Source organism: Conger conger, chromosome 15 (genome assembly GCF_963514075.1).
Source record: "Conger conger chromosome 15, fConCon1.1, whole genome shotgun sequence".
NCBI lineage: Eukaryota > Metazoa > Chordata > Actinopteri > Anguilliformes > Congridae > Conger > Conger conger.
Genome location: NC_083774.1, coordinates 40,846,570 through 40,872,105, shown reverse-complemented (window position 1 = coordinate 40,872,105; position 25,536 = coordinate 40,846,570). Strand labels below are relative to the sequence as shown.

Here is a 25,536-nt window from a genome sequence, read left to right as displayed (position 1 = left end):
TCTGGTTTTGTGGCTATGAACATTGTTACAAAAAAACTATTTAATCCTGCAAGAACTCAGGCTCATGTGTACACCTTGTAATACTAACAAAAGATATTACAAAAAAAATGTCACTACACATGAGGCTAGCCTCTTCTCCACATTAAGCCACAAAAGACTAGAGAGCATCTTATCAATGCTAGTTCTAATAGAGCAGCCCAGAACAAGCCTAGCAGCCCTGTTCTGAGCAACTTGTAATTTAGACAGCTCTCTTTTTGAGGCTGAAGCCCATGCAACCGAACAGTAATCCAGATGGCTTAAAATTAACAACCTAGAGACTTGTTCCAGGATATGTACGTAAGGTGCACATTGTCATATAAATGCCTACACCAATTTTTTTAACAATTCTATCAGTATGCTCCGACGATGACAGATGATAATGAAGGACTAAACCAAGTAACTTTACATTCTCCACTTGTTGTATGGGTTCACTAGATACATATAGATCCAAATTATATTTACGTTTTTTACATTTTTGTCATTTGGCAGACGCTTTTAATCCGAAGCAATTTACAAGTGCAAAGGTTCTTCCACAAGTCAAAGCATCACATCCATAACTAAATTAGGTTTAGAAGCCAGTTTCCTTGACCCGAAAACAATACTATTAGTCTTGGATATGTTCAGAACCAGCTTATTCAGCTTGATCCATTCATGCACAATCTCTTTTGATAAAACCTGATTGAGTTCACTGCATGTGGTTGCTGCATAATACATTGTAGAATCATCACCATTACATCACAAAACAAGCATTATTTATAGCAGAAGGCAAATCATTGGTAAAAATAGAAAAGTGGAGTGCTCAAGACAACTTCCTTGTGGCACACCACACACTAGGCTGTTACTGTTGGATAAACTACCATTGTAGTAGTTTTTTTTCTTTTTTGTAGTGTTCTAGCAAAAAGATAACTCCTCATCAAGGTGATAGCCAGTGGTGTGAACCCATAACATTTGAGCTTTCCAATTAACAAATCATGGTCAATGACATCAAATGCAGCACTAAAGTCTAACATAACAGCACCCACTACCTTTAAAGTGGCTGATTTCCCTTAGTCAGTCATCTGTCATTTGTGTGAGAGCAGTGCTGGTGGAATGGCCCTGTCTGTATGCATGTTGACATTTGGTCTTTAGTCCATTAGAGGTAAAGTAGTCTTGAATCTGAACATAAATAATCTTTCCATAGCTTTGCTGAGCAAAGGAACAATACATTATATTACATTACATTACATTACATTAATGGCATTTGGCAGACGCTCTTATCCAGAACGACGTACAACAAAGTGCAAAGTGCATACCCATAACCAGGGATAAGTGCGCTGAAAGACCCTAGAGGGAAGTACAATTTCAACTGCTACCTGCACAACAAAGAGAAGGACCAGGGCCTATTTCATCATCAATTTATTTTGTAATACCGCAACACGCAAATGTATGCAATGCAAAAAACATCCCCTCTGCCTCTACAAAAGAAGCAAACTCATTATTCTTCCTTCGCATGATTTCATTCAAAGTATTCCAAAGCTGTTTTCCATCATGTTTAACGTCACTTATTCTTTGCTTATAATATTCCTTCTTCTTACTTTTGTTCAATTTAGTCACCTGATTTACAGTTTTTTACAATCGTTTTCACACTTGTCTCAATACCATGTCCACTTTTTCAAAACACTTAACACATTCACCATATCATGAGACTATGTGAACTAAACTGTGGATATTTTTGCATTGCTTTCATACTAAAGACATTCAATCACCACTTCTTCCAAAATTCATGAATACCTCTCTCAGTCAGTGTTCACTACCAGCAAAAGTTTGTACAAATACAGCAAATTTTGCAGACATTTAGATACTCTGTTCAAAACAGTTAACTTTCAGTTCAAAACCCAATAAAATTCTAATCATTGTGGAAGGAAATATGCTGCATTTTGGCAGATAAATGAAACTATATGCTTGAAATATGTAAGACAGATCATTCTGATTTGAGCAAAGTTTATTCAGTTTATTCAATTTTTTTTGTTTGCAGCCTTGTTACCATCGATACAAAAGTGATCATACTTGCATTGAAATGTGCATGTATATAGGGTAAATATAGATGTAGTTGTCACTGAAGAGATTTTTCCACTTTTACTGCTGTATATGTACTGCTGAAACACCTGGCTGTCATTTCAGTGAACAACCTACCCAGGTGTTTGTTGTTTGTGCCCCGTTACCACATATACAAAAGGGGCCACCTTTGGATTGGCATTTGCATTCTTTAGCCTTGGTGGGGAAAATGGATGCAGCCAGAGGTAGAGGAAGAAGACATCGTGGAAGAGCGAGAACAGTTGTGTCTGATTAAATCAGAGCCACAGTCATTGATCATGTGGTAAATCATGGTCTGTCCCTGAGGGAAGCAGGTTGAGGGTTCAACCAAACTTGCCTAGATCCACAGTGGCTTCAATAGTGAGGATTTTCAGGCAAACCAACAGGTACTATACAGTATTTACAGCATTCTGACTGAAGGAGTTCAATTGATATATACACAGATATATATAAATCACAGTATATTACAGCAGTACTGTGATTTGAGAAGTCTCCAGAAAAAGCAGATGTATCAGAGCACATTTGTCTTTGACTCAATACAGGACCCAGCGGTTACCTCACACAGTCACACAGGGGGAAGGGGAATAATGTTTATGCCTCAACAGGAGGATACAATAGTTGGGATATCATTCCCACATGAACAGATGTCACTTCTAGATGCAATGACTGCTGGGTGTATGGACATAACAGTGGAACACATCCAGGGCTGGATAAGGCACGCAAAAAGATGTTTTACTCGGTGTATAGCAAGAGATAACATTCGGAGTGATGTTGATGAAAATCTATGGCCAAATGCCATAGGACAGGATGGATGGGCCAGGCCAACAGTAGACTTTTGATACTGATAGGCAGACAATATATGTGCGAATTACTGTATATAGTGAAAATATTGCTTTTTGGGATGTATTTGTTTTTGATTGTAATGTATTTTGAGTAATTGATTGTATTGTATTTTTCTTTCTGAATTACAGTATATTGCACTGTGAGAACAGACGTCAAAATACTGTAAACCCTCTGAAGAATACTGATGCTTTTGTAGTTTGTTTCTTTATCATATATTGTTTTACATTACACAATAAAAATAGTTATTCTGGGTTTCCAATATAGTAAAACATTCATTAATTTACAGTTTACTGTACATTTACCACACTCAGTCATGACATCTATTGTGAGAGGCAAACCAACAGATCAAAAGTTTCTTTAGCTGCTTGGCTTGAAATATTTGTGGATGCAAAAATAGAGGAAAGGGAAACACATAATATATGTATTTAGCAATGCTCCAAGTTGTTTGTGTTTTGCAGTTCATTGAACATTGAGTGAGAAAGTAGTCTTATGGGAGAAAGCATATGCTATATTTATGGCAGCATGAGTCACTTTTAGATGAAATATTAAGTGTTTTGGTGGTTGAAGTGCATTTTGCACCAAATGTTAACTGATGTGCTCAGGTGCGTGTTTCAAAAGCACACTGTGTGAAGAGTTTTGAAAAAGTGGACATGGTATTGAGACAAGTGTGAAAACGATTGTAAAAAACTGTAATCTATCCTCTAATAAACTAGATTTTGTTGACACCATTTTAGCTTCATCCCTCTGTTTCATTTAACTCTTCATAGCTTCATCAATCCATGGGGCTGTTCTAGATTTAACTGTGCACTTCTTCATGGGGGCATGTCTATTAACAATTTCCATAAAAACATTCATGAAAACATTTTAAAAAACCTATGGGTCATCAATCCAATCAGCATTTCTCACATCCTCTATAAAATGAATTCATCTTTTGTAAGAGCTTTTACATACAATTTTGTTACTTGCTTTAGGAATTTTGGATTTTCGCTTTAGGAATTATGGATAGTTGCTCCCACATAAATTACTATGCACGTGCGTGTGTTTGCGTATATGTGTGTGCAGGTGTGTCTATGTGTGTGCATGTGGGTGTGTGTGGGAGGGTTTGTGTGCTTTTGTGGTGTGTGTGTGCATGTGTTTGTGTGGGAGTGTGTGGGTGTGTGCTGGTGTGTGTGGGTTTGCACTCTGGGGGGTGTGTTCTGTGTGCACTTGGTACACGGTGCTTTGCGGATTAAGGACCATGGCTTCACAATGCTGCTTTGTTACTGAACCAGATTAACATACCGAGTGACCAGAGGTGTAGGCGTCTCTCCTTCTTTCCTCCTTCCTCCTACATCTCTCTCTTCCTCACTCCCTCACTTCCTGACGGCTGTGGATACACCCTCCGCAGAGCACAGTGAGTACAGCCTGTTTATCAGTCATACTTTCCTCAGCGAAGCCAAAGTTATTCACGACTGGAAACTCCAGTAGTACTTAACCTGAGTAACGGTTCAATGGCTATGATTTAAGCTCTTGTGTAAGGTGCTTTATGATTACAAGCAACTCACTCGGCCCCCTTCCCCCATTCTCCCTCTCTCTCTCGCTCTCTCTCTCTCTCCATCACCCTCTCCCTCTTTCTCTCTTCTCTCTTCTCTCTCTCTGTCTCCCTCACCCTCACTCTCTCACTCCCCCTCTCTCTCACTCTCTCGTAATGACCTGATGTTGTTTCTGTGTCTTTCAGTGTCAGAGCACGTAGCTCTTGTGTGCCAGTCATTTTTCGGTCAGATATCTGATTCATGTTAAAGGAGTAAGTGTGCCTAACTGCCAGCACGTGAGAGTGTGTCTGCCTGAGATGTTCATTGGTCAGCCAATTAGCCTGCTATCCTGTTAGCCTCACCACCATCCTCACATCAGCCCCTGAAGGTGTACCACAGGAAGTCAGCCTGGCCACCAGGGGGCAGTGATGACGGTGACCTACTCGCGCAGGGTGGCAGACGCCGGCCTTGGTAGCTTCTTCCACCTGCTCCTGCGCTGGAGAGGGAGCATCTACAAGCTGCTGTACAGGGAGCTGCTCATCTTCACCCTGCTCTACAGCGCCCTCAGTGGCATGTACAGGTAATTACCCTCAGGGCTGTGTTTGCTCACACAGGACATTGACACAGAAAGGGACTCAAACATAACTGAGAGGGAATAGGGAGAGAAAAAAGGAAGAGATGGGTGAAAGAGGAAGAAGCAGTGACAGGGAAAGGCTGCTGAATCTTAGAAATAAAGACATGTATAGATTACTGGTACAGTAAATTAGGCAGAGATACCTATGATTCTTAAGGCTGAGGTGGTCAAAGACAGTTTTTTTTTTTTTTTTTGGAAAACAGTACAAAAAAATTCAGGTCTGATTGTGTTGTATCTTATTGGCATAATGAGCTGTATCTGATTGGATGCTTCTCATCATGTGCCGTATCTGATTGGTGTTCTGAATCTGATTGGATCCTTCTTATAGTGTGCTGTATCTGATTGGTCCTTCTCATAGTGAGCAGTGTCTGATTGGACCCCTCTCCCTGTCATAGTGAGCTGTGTCAGAGTGGACCGTTCTCATAGTGTGCTGCATCTGATTGGTCCTTCTCATAGTGTGCTGAATCTAATTGGCCCTTCTCATAGTGAGCAGTATCTGATTGGACCCCTCTCATAGTGAGCTGTGCCTGATTGGACCCTTTCATAGTGTGCTGTATTTGATTGGCCCTTCTCACAGTGGGCTGTCTGATTGGATGCTTCTCATATTGTGCTGTGTATGATTGGCCCTTCTCATAGTGTGCTGTATCTGATTGGATGCTTCTTATAACCTGCTGTATCTGACTGGATTCTTCTCATAGTGAGCAGTATCTGATTGGACCCCTCTCATAGTGAGCTGTGCCTGATTGGACCCTTTTATAGTGTGCTGTATTTGATTGGCCCTTCTCACAGTGGGCTGTCTGATTGGATGCTTCTCATATTGTGCTGTGTATGATTGGCCCTTCTCATAGTGTGCTGTATCTGATTGGATGCTTCTTATAACCTGCTGTATCTGACTGGATTCTTCTCATAGTGAGCAGTATCTGATTGGACCCCTCTCATAGTGAGCTGTGCCTGATTGGACCCTTTTATAGTGTGCTGTATTTGATTGGCCCTTCTCACAGTGGGCTGTCTGATTGGATGCTTCTCATATTGTGCTGTGTATGATTGGCCCTTCTCATAGTGTGCTGTATCTGATTGGATGCTTCTTATAACCTGCTGTATCTGACTGGATTCTTCTCATAGTGTGCTGTATCTGATTGGATCCTTCTCATCATGTGCTGCAGCTGATTGGATGCTTCTCATAGTGTGCTGTGTCTGATTGGATGCTACAGGTTCCTGCTGAATGAAAGCCAGAAGAGGCTGTTTGAGAAGTTGGCGATTTACTGCGACCGCTACGCTGAGCTTATCCCTGTGTCCTTCATCCTGGGTGAAAATGCACACACGCACACACACACACACACACACATACACACACACACACACAGACCTAGCTGCCTGGAAAAGTGGTCAAGCTAATGTTGCATTGCTCTCTTGCATGGTAATGGAATGGAGTGGAAGAATCCTTTAATGGAGCACGGTCTAGCTTGTAACAGGAAGGGATGCTGTATGATTTAGTTTAGTGCAGCAGCCAGACGGTGTGCTCTAATAGAGGCTACATACACCCAGTGAGCACTTTATTAGGTATTTATTAGACCTATTTTTTAGACTTATTAAGTCTTCTGCTGCTGTAGCCCCTTCACTTAGACGTTTGACACATTGTGTGTACAGAGATGCTCTTCTTCATACCACTGTTCTAATGCGTGGTTATTTGCGTTATTGTCACTTTCCTAATAATAATAATAATAATAATAATAATAATAATAATACATTTTATTTGAGACACCTTTCAAGACACCCAAGGTCGCCTTACAATGGATAAAAGGATACAATAAAAACAGCCAATCAAATAAATAGAGATACAATTTTAAAACAGTGTAATGTGTACACAACATAAACAAGACAGGACAAGAAGGTTTGCGAGGGGGGGAAAAACAGTGATCCTAAGAGTAAAGAGGGGGAACACACCATGCAGTGAGAGTTGCAGAGAGTAGGCCAATTTGATCAGGTGTGTTTTGAGGTGGGATTTGAATGTAGTGATTGAGTCCATTGAGTCAAACTGGTGAAGGTGTGGTGGCAAAGAGTTCCAGAGCCTAGGAGCGGTGCAACTGAAGGCGTGAAGTGGGGATTGACAGGAGACCATCTGGGGGTGTACTCGTGGTACGGAGGTCAGGGAGATAAGGGGGAGCAAGGTTATGGAGGGGTTTGTAGGTGAGCAGAATGTGCCAAGACCAAGACTTCAGTGCTGGATTGAGACAGGGATGGGCGAAGTCTGGGCGAAGTCTTTCAGCTTCTGGCCCTTCTCCTCTGACCTCTCTCATTAGCAACGCGTTTCTGCCCACAGAACTACTACTGACTGGATGTTTTTTATTCTTCGCATCATTATCTGTAAACTCTAGTGACTGTTGTATGTGAATTTCACAGCAGCTTCTGAGATACTCAAACCACCCTGTCTGGCACCAACAATCATTCCATGGCCAAAGTCACTTAAGCCACATTCCTTCCCCATTCTGACATTTTGTCTGAAAAACAACTGAACCTCTTGACCACATCAGCTTTTTTGCATTTTACTGCTGCCACATGATTGGCTAATTAAATATTTGCATTAACAAATTGGTGTACAGGTCTACCTAATAATGTGCTCAGTGAGTGCATAATGAGCATAGGCTCATTTCAAACATACCAAATTAAAGCTACTGTTATTCAGGAAACATTATGCCTTCTAAGAGTTCTGCTGTTTTAATACTTGTAATTTTCAATGTCAAAGTGGATGGTCACAATAGTGATTCAAATTAGACAATCACAGTCATGACAAATAAATCTGTCCAATGGTCAATTTTTGCATTTAGTTGCAACCCTGCATGTGTAACTAGCACAGTAGTCTGTATGCACATTACTGGCCTAATATTACAGATTTATATAAAAATTGCAATGAAACTGTAAAAAGACCCAGTTTTGGTTGATTGTAAAACAGAAACGCATTCAGCTGCATCAAAATAGTGAAACTCCCAGAATTACCATCACTACACTTCATCCACATTTCTATTTCAACAGTCAAGGCACTGGAGGGAAAAGAATATTGTGTCTCTCTGAAACTAGCTGGGCCTGTATGTATGTGACTGTGTGTGTGTATGTGACCCTGTGCGCATGGGACCCTGTGTGTATGTGACCCTGTATGTATTTGACTGTGTGTGTGTATGTGACCCTGTGTGTATGTGACCCTGTATGTATGTGACCCTGTATGTATTTGACTGTGTGTGTGTATGTGACCCTGTGCGCATGGGACCCTGTGTGTATGTGACCCTGTATGTATTTGACTGTGTGTGTGTATGTGACCCTGTGTGTATGTGACCCTGTATGTATGTGACCCTGTATGTATTTGACTGTGTGTGTGTATGTGACCCTGTATGTATTTGACTGTGTGTGTGTATGTGACCCTGTATGTATTTGACTGTGTGTGTGTATGTGACCCTGTGTGTATGTGACCCTGTATGTATGTGACCCTGTATGTATTTGACTGTGTGTGTGTATGTGACCCTGTATGTATTTGACTGTGTGTGTGTATGTGACCCTGTATGTATTTGACTGTGTGTGTGTATGTGACCCTGTATGTATTTGACTGTGTGTGTGTATGTGACCCTGTGTGTATGTGACCCTGTATGTATTTGACTGTGTGTGTGTATGTGACCCTGTATGTATTTGACTGTGTGTGTGTATGTGACCCTGTATGTATTTGACTGTGTGTGTGTATGTGACCCTGTGTGTATGTGACCCTGTATGTATGTGACCCTGTATGTATTTGACTGTGTGTGTGTATGTGACCCTGTATGTATTTGACTGTGTGTGTGTATGTGACCCTGTATGTATTTGACTGTGTGTGTGTATGTGACCCTGTATGTATTTGACTGTGTGTGTGTATGTGACCCTGTGTGTATGTGACCCTGTATGTATTTGACTGTGTGTGCGCATGTGACCCTGTGGGCATGTGACTCTGTGTGTGTGTATGTGACCCTGTGTGTATTTGACCCTGTGTGTATGTGACTGTGTGTGTGTATGTGACCCTGTGTGTATTTGACTGTGTGTGTGTATGTGACCCTGTGTGTATGTGACTGTGTGTGTGTATGTGACCCTGTGTGTATTTGACTGTGTGTGTGTATGTGACTGTGTGTGTGTATGTGACCCTGTATGTATGTGACTGTGTGTATGTGACTGTGTGTGTGTATGTGACCCTGTATGTATTTGACTGTGTGTATGTGACTGTGTGTGTGTATGTGACCCTGTGGGCATGTGACCCTGTGTGTATGTGACTGTGTGTGTGTATGTGACCCTGTATGTATTTGACTGTGTGTGTGTATGTGACCCTGTGTGTATGTGACCCTGTGTGTATGTGACCCTGTATGTATGTGACCCTGTGTGTATGTGACCCTGTGTGTATGTGACCCTGTATGTATTTGACTGTGTGTGTGTATGTGACCCTGTGTGTATGTGACCCTGTATGTATTTGACTGTGTGTGTGTATGTGACCCTGTGTGTATGTGACCCTGTGTGTATGTGACTGTGTGTGTGTATGTGACCCTGTGTGTATGTGACCCTGTGTGTATGTGACCTTGTATGTATTTGACTGTGTGTGTGTATGTGACCCTGTGTGTATGTGACCCTGTGCGCATGTGACTCTGTGTATGTGACTCTGAGGGCCATATTTTCTGGAATCAACTTCGCACAGCTCGTTGGCACAGTCAGCTGGTGAGCATACTGGCATACTGGGCGTGGCAGTGAATCTCTTCATTTTCTGAAGGCAAGCAATTAAGTATTCTGCTGCTGTAGCCTATCCACTTAGAGGTTTACCGTGTTGTGTGTTCAGAGGTGTTCTTCTGCATACCACTGTTGTAATGTGTGGTTATTCATATTAACGTGACCTTCCTGTCAGCTTCGACCAGTCGGGGCCTTATCCTCTGACTTCTCTCATTATGTATTTCCGCCCGCAGAACTGCTGCTCACTGGATGTTTTTTGTTTTTCGCACCATTCTCTGCAAACTCTAGAGACTAGTGTGCGTGAAAATCCCAGGTGCTCAGCAGTTTCTGAGATACTCAAACCACCCTCTCTGGCACCACATCAAAGTTTATTTCACACATACTCCATCATAAAGGTACAATGTGCAGTGAAAGGCTTCCAGCTCCAAGATGTACTTCGTAAATATATAAAATATAAGTGCAAACACAAAAGACAAAAAACAAAACAACAATCATGCCACAGTCTAAATAACCAGATCACATTTTTTCCCCATTCTGATGGTTGATGTGAACATTAACTGAAGCTCCTGACCCATATCTGCATGATTTTATACATTTCACTGCTGCCACACAATTGGCTGATTAGATAATCGTATGAATAAGTAGGTGTACAGGTGTTCCTAACATAGTGCTCAGTGAGTGTATATTATCAGTGGGTGTGGTGCACCTTGATTAATTTATATTCAATCAAATGAGCTCTTTTCATCACTATTAAGATCCATGCATATTGTCAATGTCCGTAGTCTCTACAAGTATAATGGAAGAGGAGGATAAGGCAGATGTTTCTCCCCAAAATCAATTTTGCAGCAGGTAGACTTCTGCTGATTAAAAAATTTTTTTTTAAACAAATCTCATAAATAATCAGTTTTAAAATCCATCCAACATATTTTCATCTGTCAGTATTTCAATAAAACATTGACTAAATGTTTATTATAGTTTTAACCCCATCCACTCTTCCCCCTTGTGCTTGAGTTGTTGACATCTCAAATTATTGCTGCGTCCATATTTATATCACACAAAAACCTGTGACATAATAAAACCGCAAAGCAGGGATGCCAGAGTATAAAAAAAATTATTCACTAGCGAGAACAGCAGATTCTTATCATTAGTTATTTGCAATGCAGGGCAATAAAACAGCAATAAAACTCCCATGCCACGCTAACAGTTTACCATTTCTTTATGTCAAAAATCATGTTCTAATATAAGAGCAAAAATATACAATTCAGAAGTTGCATGAATAAACACTTTTTTTTTTCTTAGCTCACTTTTATTCCACATCCAGCCGACATATTTCCGGTTTAGTTGAAATTCAAGTTTGTTTTGCAAATTATTCGATACAGACATATTCATGGAACCAAATACCCCACATGGTTGTGAAGCAACAATTGTTTTCTGACTAATGTTAATGTTTATTTCTTAATCCATTCAGCCATTTTAGAGAAAACTATGCCGGGAACATACCCAAGCGTATGTCGTCTTGAACTACTTATTGGTTATTGTTGTGTAAATGCATTGCTAGGTCATTTCAGTACCAAACTAATGTACAGGGTGTCCTACCCTTTCCAACAAGGTATAATGTGTCATATTCTGGTGACGGAAAGTTTAGGAATCCAGACGTATGTAATTACAGGATTTGGACTTGCTAGATAGATGTAAACCTGTATTTGTACTGGCTAACAGGGCTAATAGGGATCTGGTTAACCTAATTTTGAAATTTTTTACATGTGACATATATTTGTTAGAAAGCAGTAGGTGGAGTCATCCTTTTTAGAGAGCTTTTAAAAACATACTTTCATATTAGTGAATAAATTTTATTTTATAGATTATATTTTTGTATTTTAGTGTAACTTTTGTGTTAACTGTATGTATATGCTCTGACATAAATTTGTTCTGTCTGAAATTTCAGAATGGTACAAGCCTCTTTTTTAATTGAAGTCTTCAACCATGTGTGTGGAGTAAATTGTGTTTTTTTTTTTTAATATTGTCACTTCTATAGGACGAGTATAAAATCGATGGAAATTGACCTCAAGGTGGGGCAAATTGGAAAGGGCTAATTCCCCATTAAACCTTAATAGCTCGCTATTCTATAAGTAAGAAATACTGACTTGAACTTTTCTAGCATTTCTTAAGTTTTATTAGACAAAATAAAACCAGAAAAGATCCTAACGCAGGCTACCAAGCTGTTTGCAGAAACTGTTGCTCAAACCAAAGTAAGCAATTGTACGATTAAATCATTAATTCACATGAATGATATCACTTCCTGAACTGAGCATTTTCCTTAGTGTCAATCCTTCTACTCTTTTAGAGTCAAATCTGACCCGTTTTAAAGTTAAGATGTGTACTAAATTGTAATGTTGGGGCTGGGCAGAGAGCCAGAAGCGACCAAGGGTAAAACCCTTCTAAGCGAACACGCGAACGTGTTCGCCACTAAATCCCGGGAGGAAGGGGAATGTGGATACACAGCCATGAAATCAGAACTTCTCCCAGAACAGGGTGAGGAAAAGAAAATAACAGGAACAAGTCTTTCTTTCTTTCTTTTATAAACAAACAGAAATGAAGCCCAAAAAACGGCTAATAGAAAAATAAAACAACCCTTTGAAAACAGGGTGAACCACTCAACCAAAATAAGTGCTAATAACAGAGCACTGACGGTCGCAGACCGGGGATGAAAATAAAGTACAACCTAGCGGGAAAAGACTAGGCATGAAAATAAAAACCTTGAGGCGCATCTCAGGACAAAAAATGCCAACCAAAATACATTACCGGGGACCATGTCCCTCTACCACTGGCTCACATGAGCCTGAAAGAAAACAGAAAACCAAAACTCTCGAGGAAGGCGTCAGTGAAGGAAACACTACCAGCTGAACGCCTTCCTTACCTTTTAATCTCACAATGAGTTGAGAATCACACAATGTGAATTAGAATGTGCATTACCGGCTTTGTGCAAGGGCGAACGGTTGAACACAAAAGCGTTGAAGGACTGCCCGCACTGGTCTTAAATACCCTTTAGGAGGAGAAATCCTCTGGCGCTAATGAGGTCCAGGTGAAACCAATGAGACCCAGCCCTCTGGTGGTCACCAAGGGTCATTACCTCCATCATGACACTAAATAGCCTTTAGTTCAGCTACTCAACTCCACATCCTGCGGGCTGCAGTGTCTGCAGGTATTTGCTTCTACTGTGTGCTACACCACTTCATATATCCTCAAAAGCAGCTATATAACAAAACCAAAGGTCACCATTTTATTCAATTCTGAAGGTCTTTAAAAAAAGGTTACATCCGTGGTGTTACAGTCAAATTTGACCCAGGAGAGAATATTGGCTATTGATAGTACGGCATGCAGCATTGAAAAGTTGCAGTTCTCGTGTATAGTTCTGTGGATCATATTTGACACAAATAAAATCGTTGGGTCTAGACACCCTACCCCTCCTCTTCCTCCCCAGGAACAATTCTTTTCTTGCAGTATGTACTTGTACTCTCAGTCGGGAACTACATTTTTCTTGCTAACACTGACACACACACCCTAAAAATGAACTTGAATGCACACACACTAAAAACAAATCTGAACACACACACACCCTCTTTCTTTATTTCTCTATCTGTCTGTCAGCTATCTATCTATCTATCTTTTGCTCACCGTCTATCTCTCACACACACACTCAAAAAGAATAACCCTTGCTCTGCCATCACAACTGCTCTTCTTCATAATCTTATGCCCACATACAGCATCATGGGAACTCATTTTTTTCTTGCAGACAAGCACATTACAATTGTTTAGCTGATGCTTTTTGACTTCACTTACAGTTGCCTAGATTAGACTAAGCAGGGGCCAATCCCCCCTGGAGCAATGTTGGGGATAGGGGCCTTGCTCAAGGGCCCAGCAGCTGCACTGCTGTTATTGTGGCTAGACCGGGGCTTCAACCACCAACCCTGCAGGTCACCTTAGCCACTGGGTTATAACACAGTATCATGTTGCAACAGATTCACTGTCTATGACGTTATTGATCATATCTTCATTGGGTCTGACGCGAGGCCGGAAGCTGGAACTAGGGTGAAACCACCAACTGGGCCCAGGGAAGGTGCTGGAGAGGGTGGGGCAGAGCTGGGTCTTGGGTACGGGGCTGCACTGGAAGTGGAACCCGGACCGGTGCTGAGGAGGAGGTCTTGGTCGAGGCCGGAAATTGGACCTGGTGTGAAACCACGAACCGGGCCCGTGGAGGCACTGGAGACAGGTTCAGGTGCAGGGACCTTGCATGGTTCTGGGAGCTGGGTCTGTGACAAAGCAGGAGGCTGGACCTGGGACGGGACAGGAAGCTGGACATGGCGTGGTTCTGGGAGCTGGGTCTGGCACAGAGCAGGAGACTGGACCCGGGACGGGACAGGAAGCTGGACATGGCGTGGTTCTGGGAGCTGGGTCTGGCACAGAGCAGGAGACTGGACCTGGGACGGGACAGGAAGGTGGACATGGCGTGGTTCTGGGAGCTGGGTCTGGCACAGAGCAGGAGGCTGGGTGAAGCAGAAGACGGGATCTGGGACAGGATGCTGGAGTGTGGTACTGGAAGCTGGATCTGGGGCGAAGCAGCAGACTGGACCTTGGACAGAACTGGAAGCTGGGAGATACATGTCTTTGCTTTGATTATAAACCACCAGCACAGTTCGAGGACATTCCTGGCTATTACAGTTCGTAATTAAATTGAAAAGATTGTTCAAGTACCATTATGCCATTCTTCTCATTGCAGACAAGTATAAAAAAATAATAATAATACCGTACCTGAGGGATCACAATTAAAAACAATTAAAAACATTAATTAAAATTTAAATTATAAAGAAGAAGAAAAACACCGTAAACAATACAGCACAATGTAACCAATGTAACTGAACAGCATACAATCCACGAAAACCGTCTAATTGGATTTTGAGCAGGCTGATCATGCGCACATTGCATGATAATAGTGAAAGCCCAGAAACTAGGGCTATGCCATAGACAGGGCTGCGACTCGTGCCTTAGGCCAGGGTTAAGCAGGGTGGTGGCGAAAGGGCGAAATGCTCACCTGTCTGAGCGGGAAATTGGGCTAAACCAAAATGAACTTGACTGACACACCACTTTTGACATGCAGCGACTCCCGAAATGACTGGATCTGGATCGTCCAGAAATGTAGAAAATATGGCCCTGAGTGTGTATTTCACTCTGAGTGTACACTCACTGAGCACTTTATTAGGACCACCTATACACTTACTTATTCATGTGATTGTTTCATCAGCCAATCGTTTGGCCGCAGTGCAATGCATAAAATCATGCAGATATGGTTCAGGAGCTTCAGTTAATGGAACAAATGTGATTTTGACCATGGCATAATTGTTGGTGCCAGACGGGGCTGGTTTGAGTATTGCTGTAATTACTGATCTCCTGGGATTTTCACACACAACAGCTTCTAGAGTTCACAGATTAAAGGGCGAAAAACTTAAAATATCCAGTGGGGCAGCAGTTATGTGGCCAAAATGCCTTGGTAATGAGAGACGTCAGAGGAGAAGGGCCAGACTGGTCAAAGCTGACAGGAAGGTGACATTAATGCAAATAACCACACATTACAACAGTGGTATGCAGAAGAGCGTCAACAAACCGGCAGTGTATTTGAGTGTATTTGACTATGTGTGTCTGTATGTGACTCTGAGTGTATTTGGCTTTAAGTGTTTCTGACTCTGTGTATTTGACTCTCTGTGTGTATGTCACTGTGTGTTTCACTCTGTGTATGTGACTCCGTGTGTGTATTTGACTCTGGGTGTTTGTGACTGTGTGAGTGCATGTAACTGTGCATTTAACTCTGAGCGTGTGCGTGAAACAGGTTTCTATGTGACCCTGGTGGTGTCGCGCTGGTGGGGGCAGTTTGAGAGCGTGCCCTGGCCTGATAGGCTGGGCTCGCTGGTGGGCGGGCACGTCCGCGGGGGCGACGAGGAGGCCCGGCTCATCCGCAGGACGCTGATGCGCTACGTCAACCTCTCCGGCGTGCTGATCTACCGCTCCATCAGCACCGCTGTCTACAAGAGGTTCCCTACCATGGAGCACCTGGTGCAGGCAGGTACGCCACCACTAACACAAGCAGCACAGCTAACACAGGCAGGTACAACACCACTAACACAGGCAGCACAGCTAACACAGGCAGGTACAGCACAGCTAACACAGGCAGCAAAGCTAACACAAGCAGGTACAGCACCACTAACACAGGCAGCACAGCTAACACAGGCAGGTACAGCACAGCTAACACAGGCAGCACAGCTAACACAAGCAGGTACAGAACCACTAACACAGGCAGCACAGCTAACACAGGCAGGTACAGCACAGCTAACACAGGCAGCACAGCTAACACAGGCGGGTACAGCACCGCTAACACAGGCAGCACAGCTAACACAGGCGGGTACAGCACCGCTAACACAGGCAGCACAGCTAACACAGGCAGGTACAGCACCGCTAACACAGGCAGCACAGCTAACACAAGCAGGTACAACACAGCTACCACAGGCAGGTATAGCGTGTTAAAACACGTGTTAAACTTTATTGCTATATACTTTGCATCCAAGATATGCAACTTTTATCATATTATATGAAGTACAAAAGTTTGGACAGAAATATATGACTTACTGTTGCCGCTTTTCCTCTGATGGTGGACTATATTCACAGATTCCTCGATTACCCTTTATTCTGTTACTATAAATACTGGGGTTCACCAGAGATTTATGATGCTTTTATGTTTGTTTTGTTTTTTTTCAAAAGGAATGTTATTGAGCTGAAATAAATTATTCAGTAAAACATATTCAGATAGACAAATCAAGGAAAAGTGTCTTTCATGGATCAGTCTAAAGCCACGTCAATTACAAATGTGGCAGATGGGGAAAGGTGGATCCACAGGTAGATCATTTAGACTGAATGATCTACAAACAGGTCATAGAGAAATTCTGAGAAAAATACTTCCGCAAAGGATGCACTTATATTTTCCTTGCTCAAGGATCCTTCACACCTCCTATTTCCTCACTCCAGTTAATGGGTTTGAATGTTGGAATGAGGCCCCGACTTGAGACTTCATTCCTGCTAGGCCATTGCCATAATCTGATGTTGTAGTCTGCATGTTTATGACAAAGATACAGACTTTAAGTCACGTGATCCCAAAAGATACAGACTTTAATTCAATGTGCCATTAAAATGATCCAAAGGCGAGCATGGTACCAACATTGGTCCTCCAGCTTTAATCCAGTCTTCTTTAACCCCATTCACGCTGTTGAGACGTCGACATGCCAAATTAGTGTTGCGTTCATATTCATAACATAATAAAAACTGTGACGAAATAAAACTGCAATACGACAATGCCCAAGTGTTAAACAGACTCGCCGCTTGCAAGAAAAGCACGTTAGGCAATAAAATAAATATTTAACAATCCTTCATACCATTTCTCCACATTACAAAAGCATGTTCTAATATAAGAACAAAAATATACAATTCAAGAAAATTGTATTGTATCGAAAGGGAGCAAACAAAAATTGACCATAAATCCTTCAGAATGCATTTGCACAAAAAATGTGGGATCTATCAAAGTTTTCTACGGTTTCACCATAATTCAAACTAAACGGCTTCAATTCATTTATTGCCATGAAGTTAGATGACAAACGAGACCTACACAAGGGCAACTGAAAAGATAGGGAGGGCTTAGCTCCCTTAGCCATTTATAACAGCCACCACTGGTCAGTTCTATTTCAATTTCTAATTATGTCTTAAAATAAGAAACTAAAGCTCAAAAAATAATTTTATTCATTCATAGTCTGATATGTAAATTAAGTAAGAAAATTAAGTGAAAAAATGATCAACAGATGACTGAATTACTTATTAAGCATATTTATTCTATAAAAAATAGGCCTGTGTTAGGGAAAATGCCCTTTTTAACATTTCACTGGTGAGCATCGTCTGATAAAACAGATACATAGTAAAACAACGATAGCTATACTTCAGTTTAACTTTCGTATTTATTTTCAAAGAAATAACAGAAAGTGAGAGAGCTTACCGGATCTCTGATTTGAATCAGACATAGTAAGACTTATATACACTTTTCAGTACACTGAATCAGAAGGGGGCGCTTTACCAAAACAAAAAGACATGAACTGGCCACTAACATTTGTCAGTTTTTTGATTACCCCTTGTTGATCTTGCTGTAAGACCGGATGTGCTAGCTACCCCCTTCTAGGCGAAGCAGAGACATTAAGGTCAAAGGCTGTCTGTCTGCTGGGAGAGAGACACAGAAAGACTCCTAGTAAGCACTGAATTCAGAAAGTGGTCTAATAGTAATAAGGATCAAAACTAAAAGGTTATTTTTAATCATGTGATTGTCTTTATGTTAACACACACTGTCAATTAAGAATAAATTAAGAATCAGTTAAGAAAATTACCCTTACAGCCTGCATAATATTTTATGCTGAATAAAAAAATGTAATTAAACATGTGGGTGGGTGGGTGAGTTAAGAGTGAGTGAGTGTGTAAGTGAGTGAGTGTGTGAGTGAGTGAGTGAGTGAGTGAGTGAGTGAGTGAGTGAGTGAGTGAGTGTGAGTGTGTGAGTGAGTGTGTGAGTGGTGTGAGTGAGTGAGTGAGTGAGTGAGTGAGTGTGTGGGTGAGTGTGTGAGTGAATGAGTGAGTGAGTGTGTGAGTGAGTGAGTGAGTGTGAGTGAGTGAGTGAGTGAGTGAGTGAGTGTGTGAGTGAGTGAGTGAGTGAGTGAGTGAGTGTGAGTGTGTGAGTGAGTGAGTGAGTGAGTGAGTGAGTGTGAGTGTGAGTGTGTGAGTGTGTGAGTGTGTGAGTGAGTGAGTGAGTGAGTGTGAGTGTGAGTGTGTGAGTGTGTGAGTGTGTGAGTGAGTGTGTGGGTGAGTGAGTGAGTGTGAGTGAGTGAGTGAGTGAGTGAGTGAGTGAGTGAGTGAATGTGTGAGTGTGTGAGTGTGTGAGTGAGTGAGAGTGAGAGTGAGTGAGTGAGTGAGTGAGTGTGTGGGTGAGTGTGTCGGTGAGTGAGTGTGTTTGTGAGTGTGTGAGTGAGTGAGTGAGTGAGTGTGTGGGTGAGTGAGAGTGTGAATGGGTGAGTGAGTGAGTAAGCAAGAGCATGGGGAGATGGGTGGGTGGGTGAGTAGGTTCTACACATGTACTACTACAGATTTTTCTTCTTCAGGAATATTCACTGGTCAGGTTCAGGCTGACTAGCTGAGAACACAGTTATGGATTACAGAGCTGCAGATCACAAAAAAATGTGTAAAATAAGTCTATAATAAAATAATTGTATTTAATTAAGAATTGCAATAGGAGAAGTGCATAGGTTCTTCCACAAGTCAAAGCATCACATCCATAACTAGGAAAATACACATGAAATGCTGTTGTAAACATATAGTCATCATAAGTGCAATTTTTTTTTTTTGGGGGGGTTAGACAAGGAGGATAGGGATATCAGAAAGGGGGGCGGGGGAAATCAGGAGGGAGGACTAAGGTAGAGTTTGAAAAGGTGTGTTTTTAGTCTACGTCGAAATAGGGGGAGGGATTCTGCTGTCCTGACAGTGGTAGGCAAGTCATTCCACCACTGAGGAACCAGAACGGAAAACAGGCATGAACGTGCAGCTCGACCGCCAGGTGCATTTAGAGAGGGAACCATAAGGCGACCAGAGCTGGCAGACCGGAGTGGTCTACCTGGGGAGTAGGGAGTGATCAAGGATTGTATGTAAGGTGGGGCAGTCCCCTTAGCAGCCTGAAGTGGTATGGTATTGAAGTAAGGATTTAGCATTTTACCTAATTAACTCATGTTAGCTAAAGACATTACACATGCTATATAGGTTGTTAGGCTCACGTAAAACAACACAGCATTTGTTTTGCCTGCGTTACGAAACAGGAGCATTTCAATACGCTCGCTGAGACAGTTATGTTTCCTCAAAAACTGTTCTTGAGATTTTATGGCCGTTGTGTTTTACAATAAATGTGCAAAGCCTACTTAGCGGACTTATTTTGGGGTACTTCCAAGGAATCTGTCAGCTTCTGTGTTTTCACTTTCCTGTTTCACCTGTGCTCCATTTGTTGTCTCCACTCCTTATACAGTGGGAGCAATAATTATTTGATCCCTTGCTGATCTTCTAGGTTTGCCCACTTACAAAGAATGGAACTGTGTAGAATTTTAATCATAGGTACATTTTAACATTGAGAGACAGAATATCACAAAATATTCATAATAACAACATCATATAAATTTTATAAATTTATTATCGTATTTTTGCATGAAATAAGTATTTGATCCCCTACCACTCAGCAATAATTCTGGCTCCCACAGACCAGTTAGTTTTCCATTAAGAAGCACTCCTCATCTCAATTCATTGCCCAAAACACCTGTGTCAACTCGTTACATCGATATGTAGCTGTATAAAAGACACCTGTCCACACAATCAATCAGATTCCAACGTTTCCACCATGGCCAAGACAAAGGAGCTGTCTAAGGACATCAGGGACAAAATTTTAGACCTGCACAAGGCTGGGATGGGCTACAAGAAAATAAGCAAGCAGCTTGGTGAGAAGTTAACCACTGTTGGAGCAATTATTAGAAAATGGAAGAAACACAAAGTCACCGCCAATCTCCCTTGGTCTGGGGCTCCACGCAAGATCTCGCCTCGTGGGATATCAATGATCATGAGAAAGGTCAGGGATCAGCCCAGTACTACACAGGAGGAGCTTGTTAATGACCTTAAGGCAGTTGAGACCACAGTCACAAAGAGAACCATCAGTAACACACTACACCGTGAAGGATTAAAATCCTGCTGCACGCGCAAGGTTCCTCTGCTGAAGAAGGCACGTGTACAGGCCTGTCTCAAGTTTGCCAAAGAATACCAGGATGATCCAGAGGAGGCTTGGGAGAAGGTGATGTGGTTCGATGAGACCAAAATAGAGCTATTTGGCATCAACTCGACTGGCCGTGTTTGGAGGAAGAGAAATGCTGAGTACAACCCCAAGAACACCATCCCCACTGTGAAGCTTGGAGGTGGAAACCTTATGCCTTGGGGATGTTTCTCAGCTAAGGGGACAGGACCTTCCCTCAGTGAGAGCACTGAAAATGGGTCGTGGGTCTTCCAACATGACAATGACCCAAAACATACGGCCAAGGCAACAAAGGAGTGGCTCAAAAAGAAGCATATTAAGGTCCTGGAGTGGCCTAGCCAGTCTCCAGACCTAAATCCCATCGAAAATCGGTGGAGGGAGCTGAAGCTTCGAGTTGCCAAGCAACAGCCTCGGAACCTTAAGGATTTGGAGAAGATCTGCAAAGAGGAGTGGACCAAAATCCCTCCCAAGATCTGTGCAAACCTGGTGAAAAACTACAACAAACGTCTGACCTCTGCTTGCCAACAAAGGTTTCTCCACCAAGTATTAAGTCCTATTGTTCTATGGATCAAATACTTAGTTCATGTGAAAATATGATATTAAATTTATAAAATTTATATGATGTTGTTATTGTGGATTATTTTGTGATATTCTGTCTCTCAATGTTAAAATGTACCTATGATTAAAATTCGACATAGTTCCATTCTTTGTAAGTGGGCAAACCTACAATATCAGCAAGGGATCAAATAATTATTGCTCCCACTGTATGTATTTCCTTCCTGTCTCTTAATTTCACCAGTTCCTTATCTGTTCCCCAGTTCAAACACCTGATTCTTGTTTCTTCTTGTTTTCTGTGGCATGTCTGTTTCGTTTGCTCAACGCTAGTTCATCATACCCTGTATCCTGAGTCTGTCCCTGTATTTTCCTGTCCCCGGTTCTAGCCGCCTGTACCCCATGCCTTCACCCCTGTATTCTGTCTAGTCTGGTCTGTTTTTGGATATTCCTGATCTCTGTCTGGCTTTCAACTTTGTGTTTTTGGATTCTGTTTTTTGTGCCTTCGTCTGTGTGGACTGCCTTCCTGTTTTTGAATTCTGCCTGTCATCTGACCACTCTTCTGTGTGCCCTGTATGTACCCGTCTGCCCAGATTTTGACCATTGCCTGTTTCTGGATTGTGTTTTGCCCTGTATCATTAGCCAGTGTTCAAACCTGACAGAATCGCTCATCTCTGTAGCTTCTCGAATATTCTCAGTGAAACCACTTTTGGCCCCAGAATAGAGGACTTTTTCATTGTCGTGACCCCATTTTATATCAGTGGTCATCTAATACATATTATTACCAGTATGCTTTTAAATGCTTTTGAATAATAAATAGCATGTGAAATTGTCGAATGTGTTTGACTTGTTGATAATATACCTTTATTGAAGCCCGTGGGGTGATTTGTCCTCTGAATCTGACCCATCCGAGTCACAAGGAGCAGTGAGTGTGTGGGAATAAAATTTCCACTTCCACTGTGTTTGAGCTTAAACTTTGTTTTAGTCATACTTCAAATAATTCTAATTCTTGGAAAACAAACCCCAAAGAGTTACATTTGAGAAGACACCAGGACTATGCCTGTCATCAAAAGAGTAGTCGGCATTTTATTTTGGGTATGTAATTTTCAAGCTTGTGTTAAGAAAAGTGGTGATACTTAAACCATAACATTCTCTGCATTAAAATATCTAGTTTTACTTTGTTGAATGTGCAAAGGGGGAATGCCTTGATAAGTCAGAGGAATTTTTTTTTTTTTTGCTATGAGACTTTGTTGCTATAGTAGCTGGCTGGGATTCAATAAACATTTGTCCTCAACCTTGACTCATACTTGACCTAAAAGTGAAAGATATTTTTTTATCTTCACAAACTGTTCAGTGATAACCGGAAATAGTCTGTTAATCTTGTGTTGTGAAGAAACAAAGACAACTTCACAAATTAATGATTTGAAGCCACCATATGAAATGAACGTAGCATACAAAGGGATACACATTTAGGTCTGTGTCCTCTTCTATGTTTGTGTAATTTTACCTCAGGTTATCTCACAAACCAGGTGCAAGAAGCATGTCAGTTTCATTTCTCCCTAAAATGAAGCCATTATTTCAATATGAAAAGAAAGGAGAACTAACAAAGTTTCAGAGTACTCATAACTTCACCCCTCTGACATTTGTGTTGCCATCTGCATTGGAAATTTTAATTTGGCCAGTGCCTATCCTGACTAAACATTGATACGCCAGCAGCCATTAGGCAGCCTGAGACCTCCCGGAGACCTCCTGGGAAACCTACATTTCTGAGGACACTCTTCGTAAAGAGGATTGGGTTTCCCGGTGTTTTTGGGATCTTTAGTGACTGAAGAGTCTGGACCTCGATTTAATGTCTCATCTGAAAGACTACAGCACAGTGCCCCAGCTGGGGCAGGTTGCATGATAGTTAAATAACCAACCCTGGCTCTTGCAACCTGCTACTAATCATCCCCTGATTCAATTGGCAAAAATATTGTTCTCTCCTGCTCCACCTCAGCTGATGTGTGGTGAGCATTCAGCCGTGCACAAAGCAGCCGTGCATCAGCCAGGTGGGGGCTGCGCATCGGTGGTGTGGGCGAGCTTCCCCCTCATCACCGTGAAGCGCTTTCAGTGTTTTATATAAAATGCAATGATCTATCTATCCCTGTAACTGAGGTAGTGGATGTTTTTCCTCTCTCTCTAAACAGACTATTGAGGGGATTTAGTTATTAACTATTTAAGTTGAACAACACATTGTACCTTTGACCTTTTAATTTATATTTACCAATCATAAATTAAATGTACTTGATTACCGAGTTGCAAATTGGCATTGAAAAATTACTACTTCATTCCAGAAATGGTTTTTAAGCTTGGAGGCATTTATAACTCTTCAAATCCTCGGCTTGGAATGAAAATCTAATATTCCCTGCTGTAAAATCCAGCTGTAAAATTGAGCTGGTCAAGGTGGTCATAAACTGGGTATGAGCTGGTCAACCAGCTAGTCCCAGTAGCATGCCTGAGCTGGTAGCTGGTCAATTGTTCTCTTCAATAGTTCACAAGTTTGGATTCCATGTTACCTGGGTAAAGTTAGCTTAGTAGGTTATGCAGTAAACAAATACCTGGGCTAGCTAACGTTATCTACCTCTGTACATCCTGTTGTTGTACCAATAAATATTACATTTATATGCATTTTATATTGAATGTTACAGCTGATTGGCCAGGATCTTACAACTCGGTACTGGTTCTGATTTAATCAAATTGCTTGGTAACATGAAAAGATTTATCTATAGAGTTCAGTGAATTCAATGAAGCACTAATATCGCCTAGAAGTAGTAATTAATTCCTTTCCATTCATTGCCTCAAAATTAAAGCCCCTTAAGAACTTAATAATATCTCAATCAGGTTATGTATAAATACAAAGTCCCTACATCTTGTTGTTACCATTTCTGATTGTAGGTGGCCTGTAGTGTAGTGGTTAAAGTGCATGACTGGGTCCCGCGAGGTTGGTGGTTCGATCCCCAGTGTAGCCACAATAAAATCGGCACAGCTGTTGGGCCCTTGAGGAAGGCCCAGCATTGCTCCAGAGGAGGATTGTCTCCTGCTTAGTCTAATCAATTGTACGTTGCTCTGGATAAGAGTGTCTGCCTGTAATGTAACGTAGTCAGCTTCAGGGAAATTTCAACTGACGAGTGATCCCTAGCTCAGGTAACTCCACTAGCTAATAAAAAGTCCATTCATACCGCTGCATTAATCCACCTTGCTCTTCTTTCGCTCAACAACCAACCAGGGTTTGCTCCTAATATTGCTGAGTACAGACCCTGAATATTCCATGAGCTAACAGTGAGAGATTACATGAATATAATATTTCATGTTAGATAGAGTCAAAGTACAATGGAAACAAAGCTTTTAGCATATATATATATATATATATATTATACATGGCAATGTCTTGCCAACAAAAGATTAGGTGTGTGTGTACCTGTATGTGCACCTGTGTGTGTGCACACGTCACTGTACATCCTAATTGGGATATGAAAAGGCATTTTTAATACTGACAGCAGATGATCGTAAGATTTCTTAGATTATGTACTTTCTGTATGTGCGTATGTGTCCGCGCGCGCGCGCTGGGCTGGGTTGTCCTGGGATGGGCTCCACTGTGCTGGGTGTCTGGGGAAATAGCTTCCTGAGAATTTTCCATTTGAGTCAATATGGATGGCTGTTCTGGGCGGTTGTGTGTGTTGTGGAGGTCCGGCAGGTGGGGGCTGGTAGTGAGTCAGGCCGCGGGACAGTGGGGCCTGGCTGGTCTCAGGGTCTGCCTGGCTCCTGTCTGTGAGCCTGTGGTCTGCCTCTGGAGCTACTCTGCTGCTGCTGCTGTCACACTGAGCAGCTGCTGACTGAGACTTGTTATGTCTCTCTCTCTCTCTGCTCCAACTCCTTTCTCACTCTAGAGAGTCTAGAGCACCGTTTTCCTTATGGAGTGCACCACTGTTGTTACCAAGCTCTGTCACTGAGAGTCTGGTGTCTTCTTTGAATAGCTTCAGCTCTTCTTTAAGCTGCTGGACAGCATCTCTCTCGTGGAGTTTTTTTTTTTAACTCCGTGATCTCGACCTCTAGCAGTGAAAGACGATGGAGAATGCACTGCACAGACACAGGTGTTTCAGGAGTGTGCGGGGCTGTGCCTGCCTTAGGGGAGGAGGGAAAGGCAGAGGCACCATGTGGGGGGGGGGGTTGGCTGGCTCTTAGGGCAGTAGTTCTGAGTCTGACTCTGA

General features: G+C 42.0%; 1 protein-coding gene across 1 annotated transcript in view; it reads left to right on the top strand.

The window, feature by feature from the left end:
* The first annotated feature begins 4,894 nt into the window (after window positions 1–4,894).
* best1 (bestrophin 1) overlaps window positions 4,895–25,536 on the top strand; it is a 45,315-nt gene continuing 24,673 nt past the window's right edge. Inside the window, exons 1-3 of the mRNA XM_061221279.1 lie at window positions 4,895–5,046; window positions 6,312–6,406; window positions 15,710–15,943. Of these exons, the coding sequence (XP_061077263.1) occupies window positions 4,895–5,046; window positions 6,312–6,406; window positions 15,710–15,943 (481 nt within the window). The remainder of the gene's footprint in view (window positions 5,047–6,311; window positions 6,407–15,709; window positions 15,944–25,536) is intronic.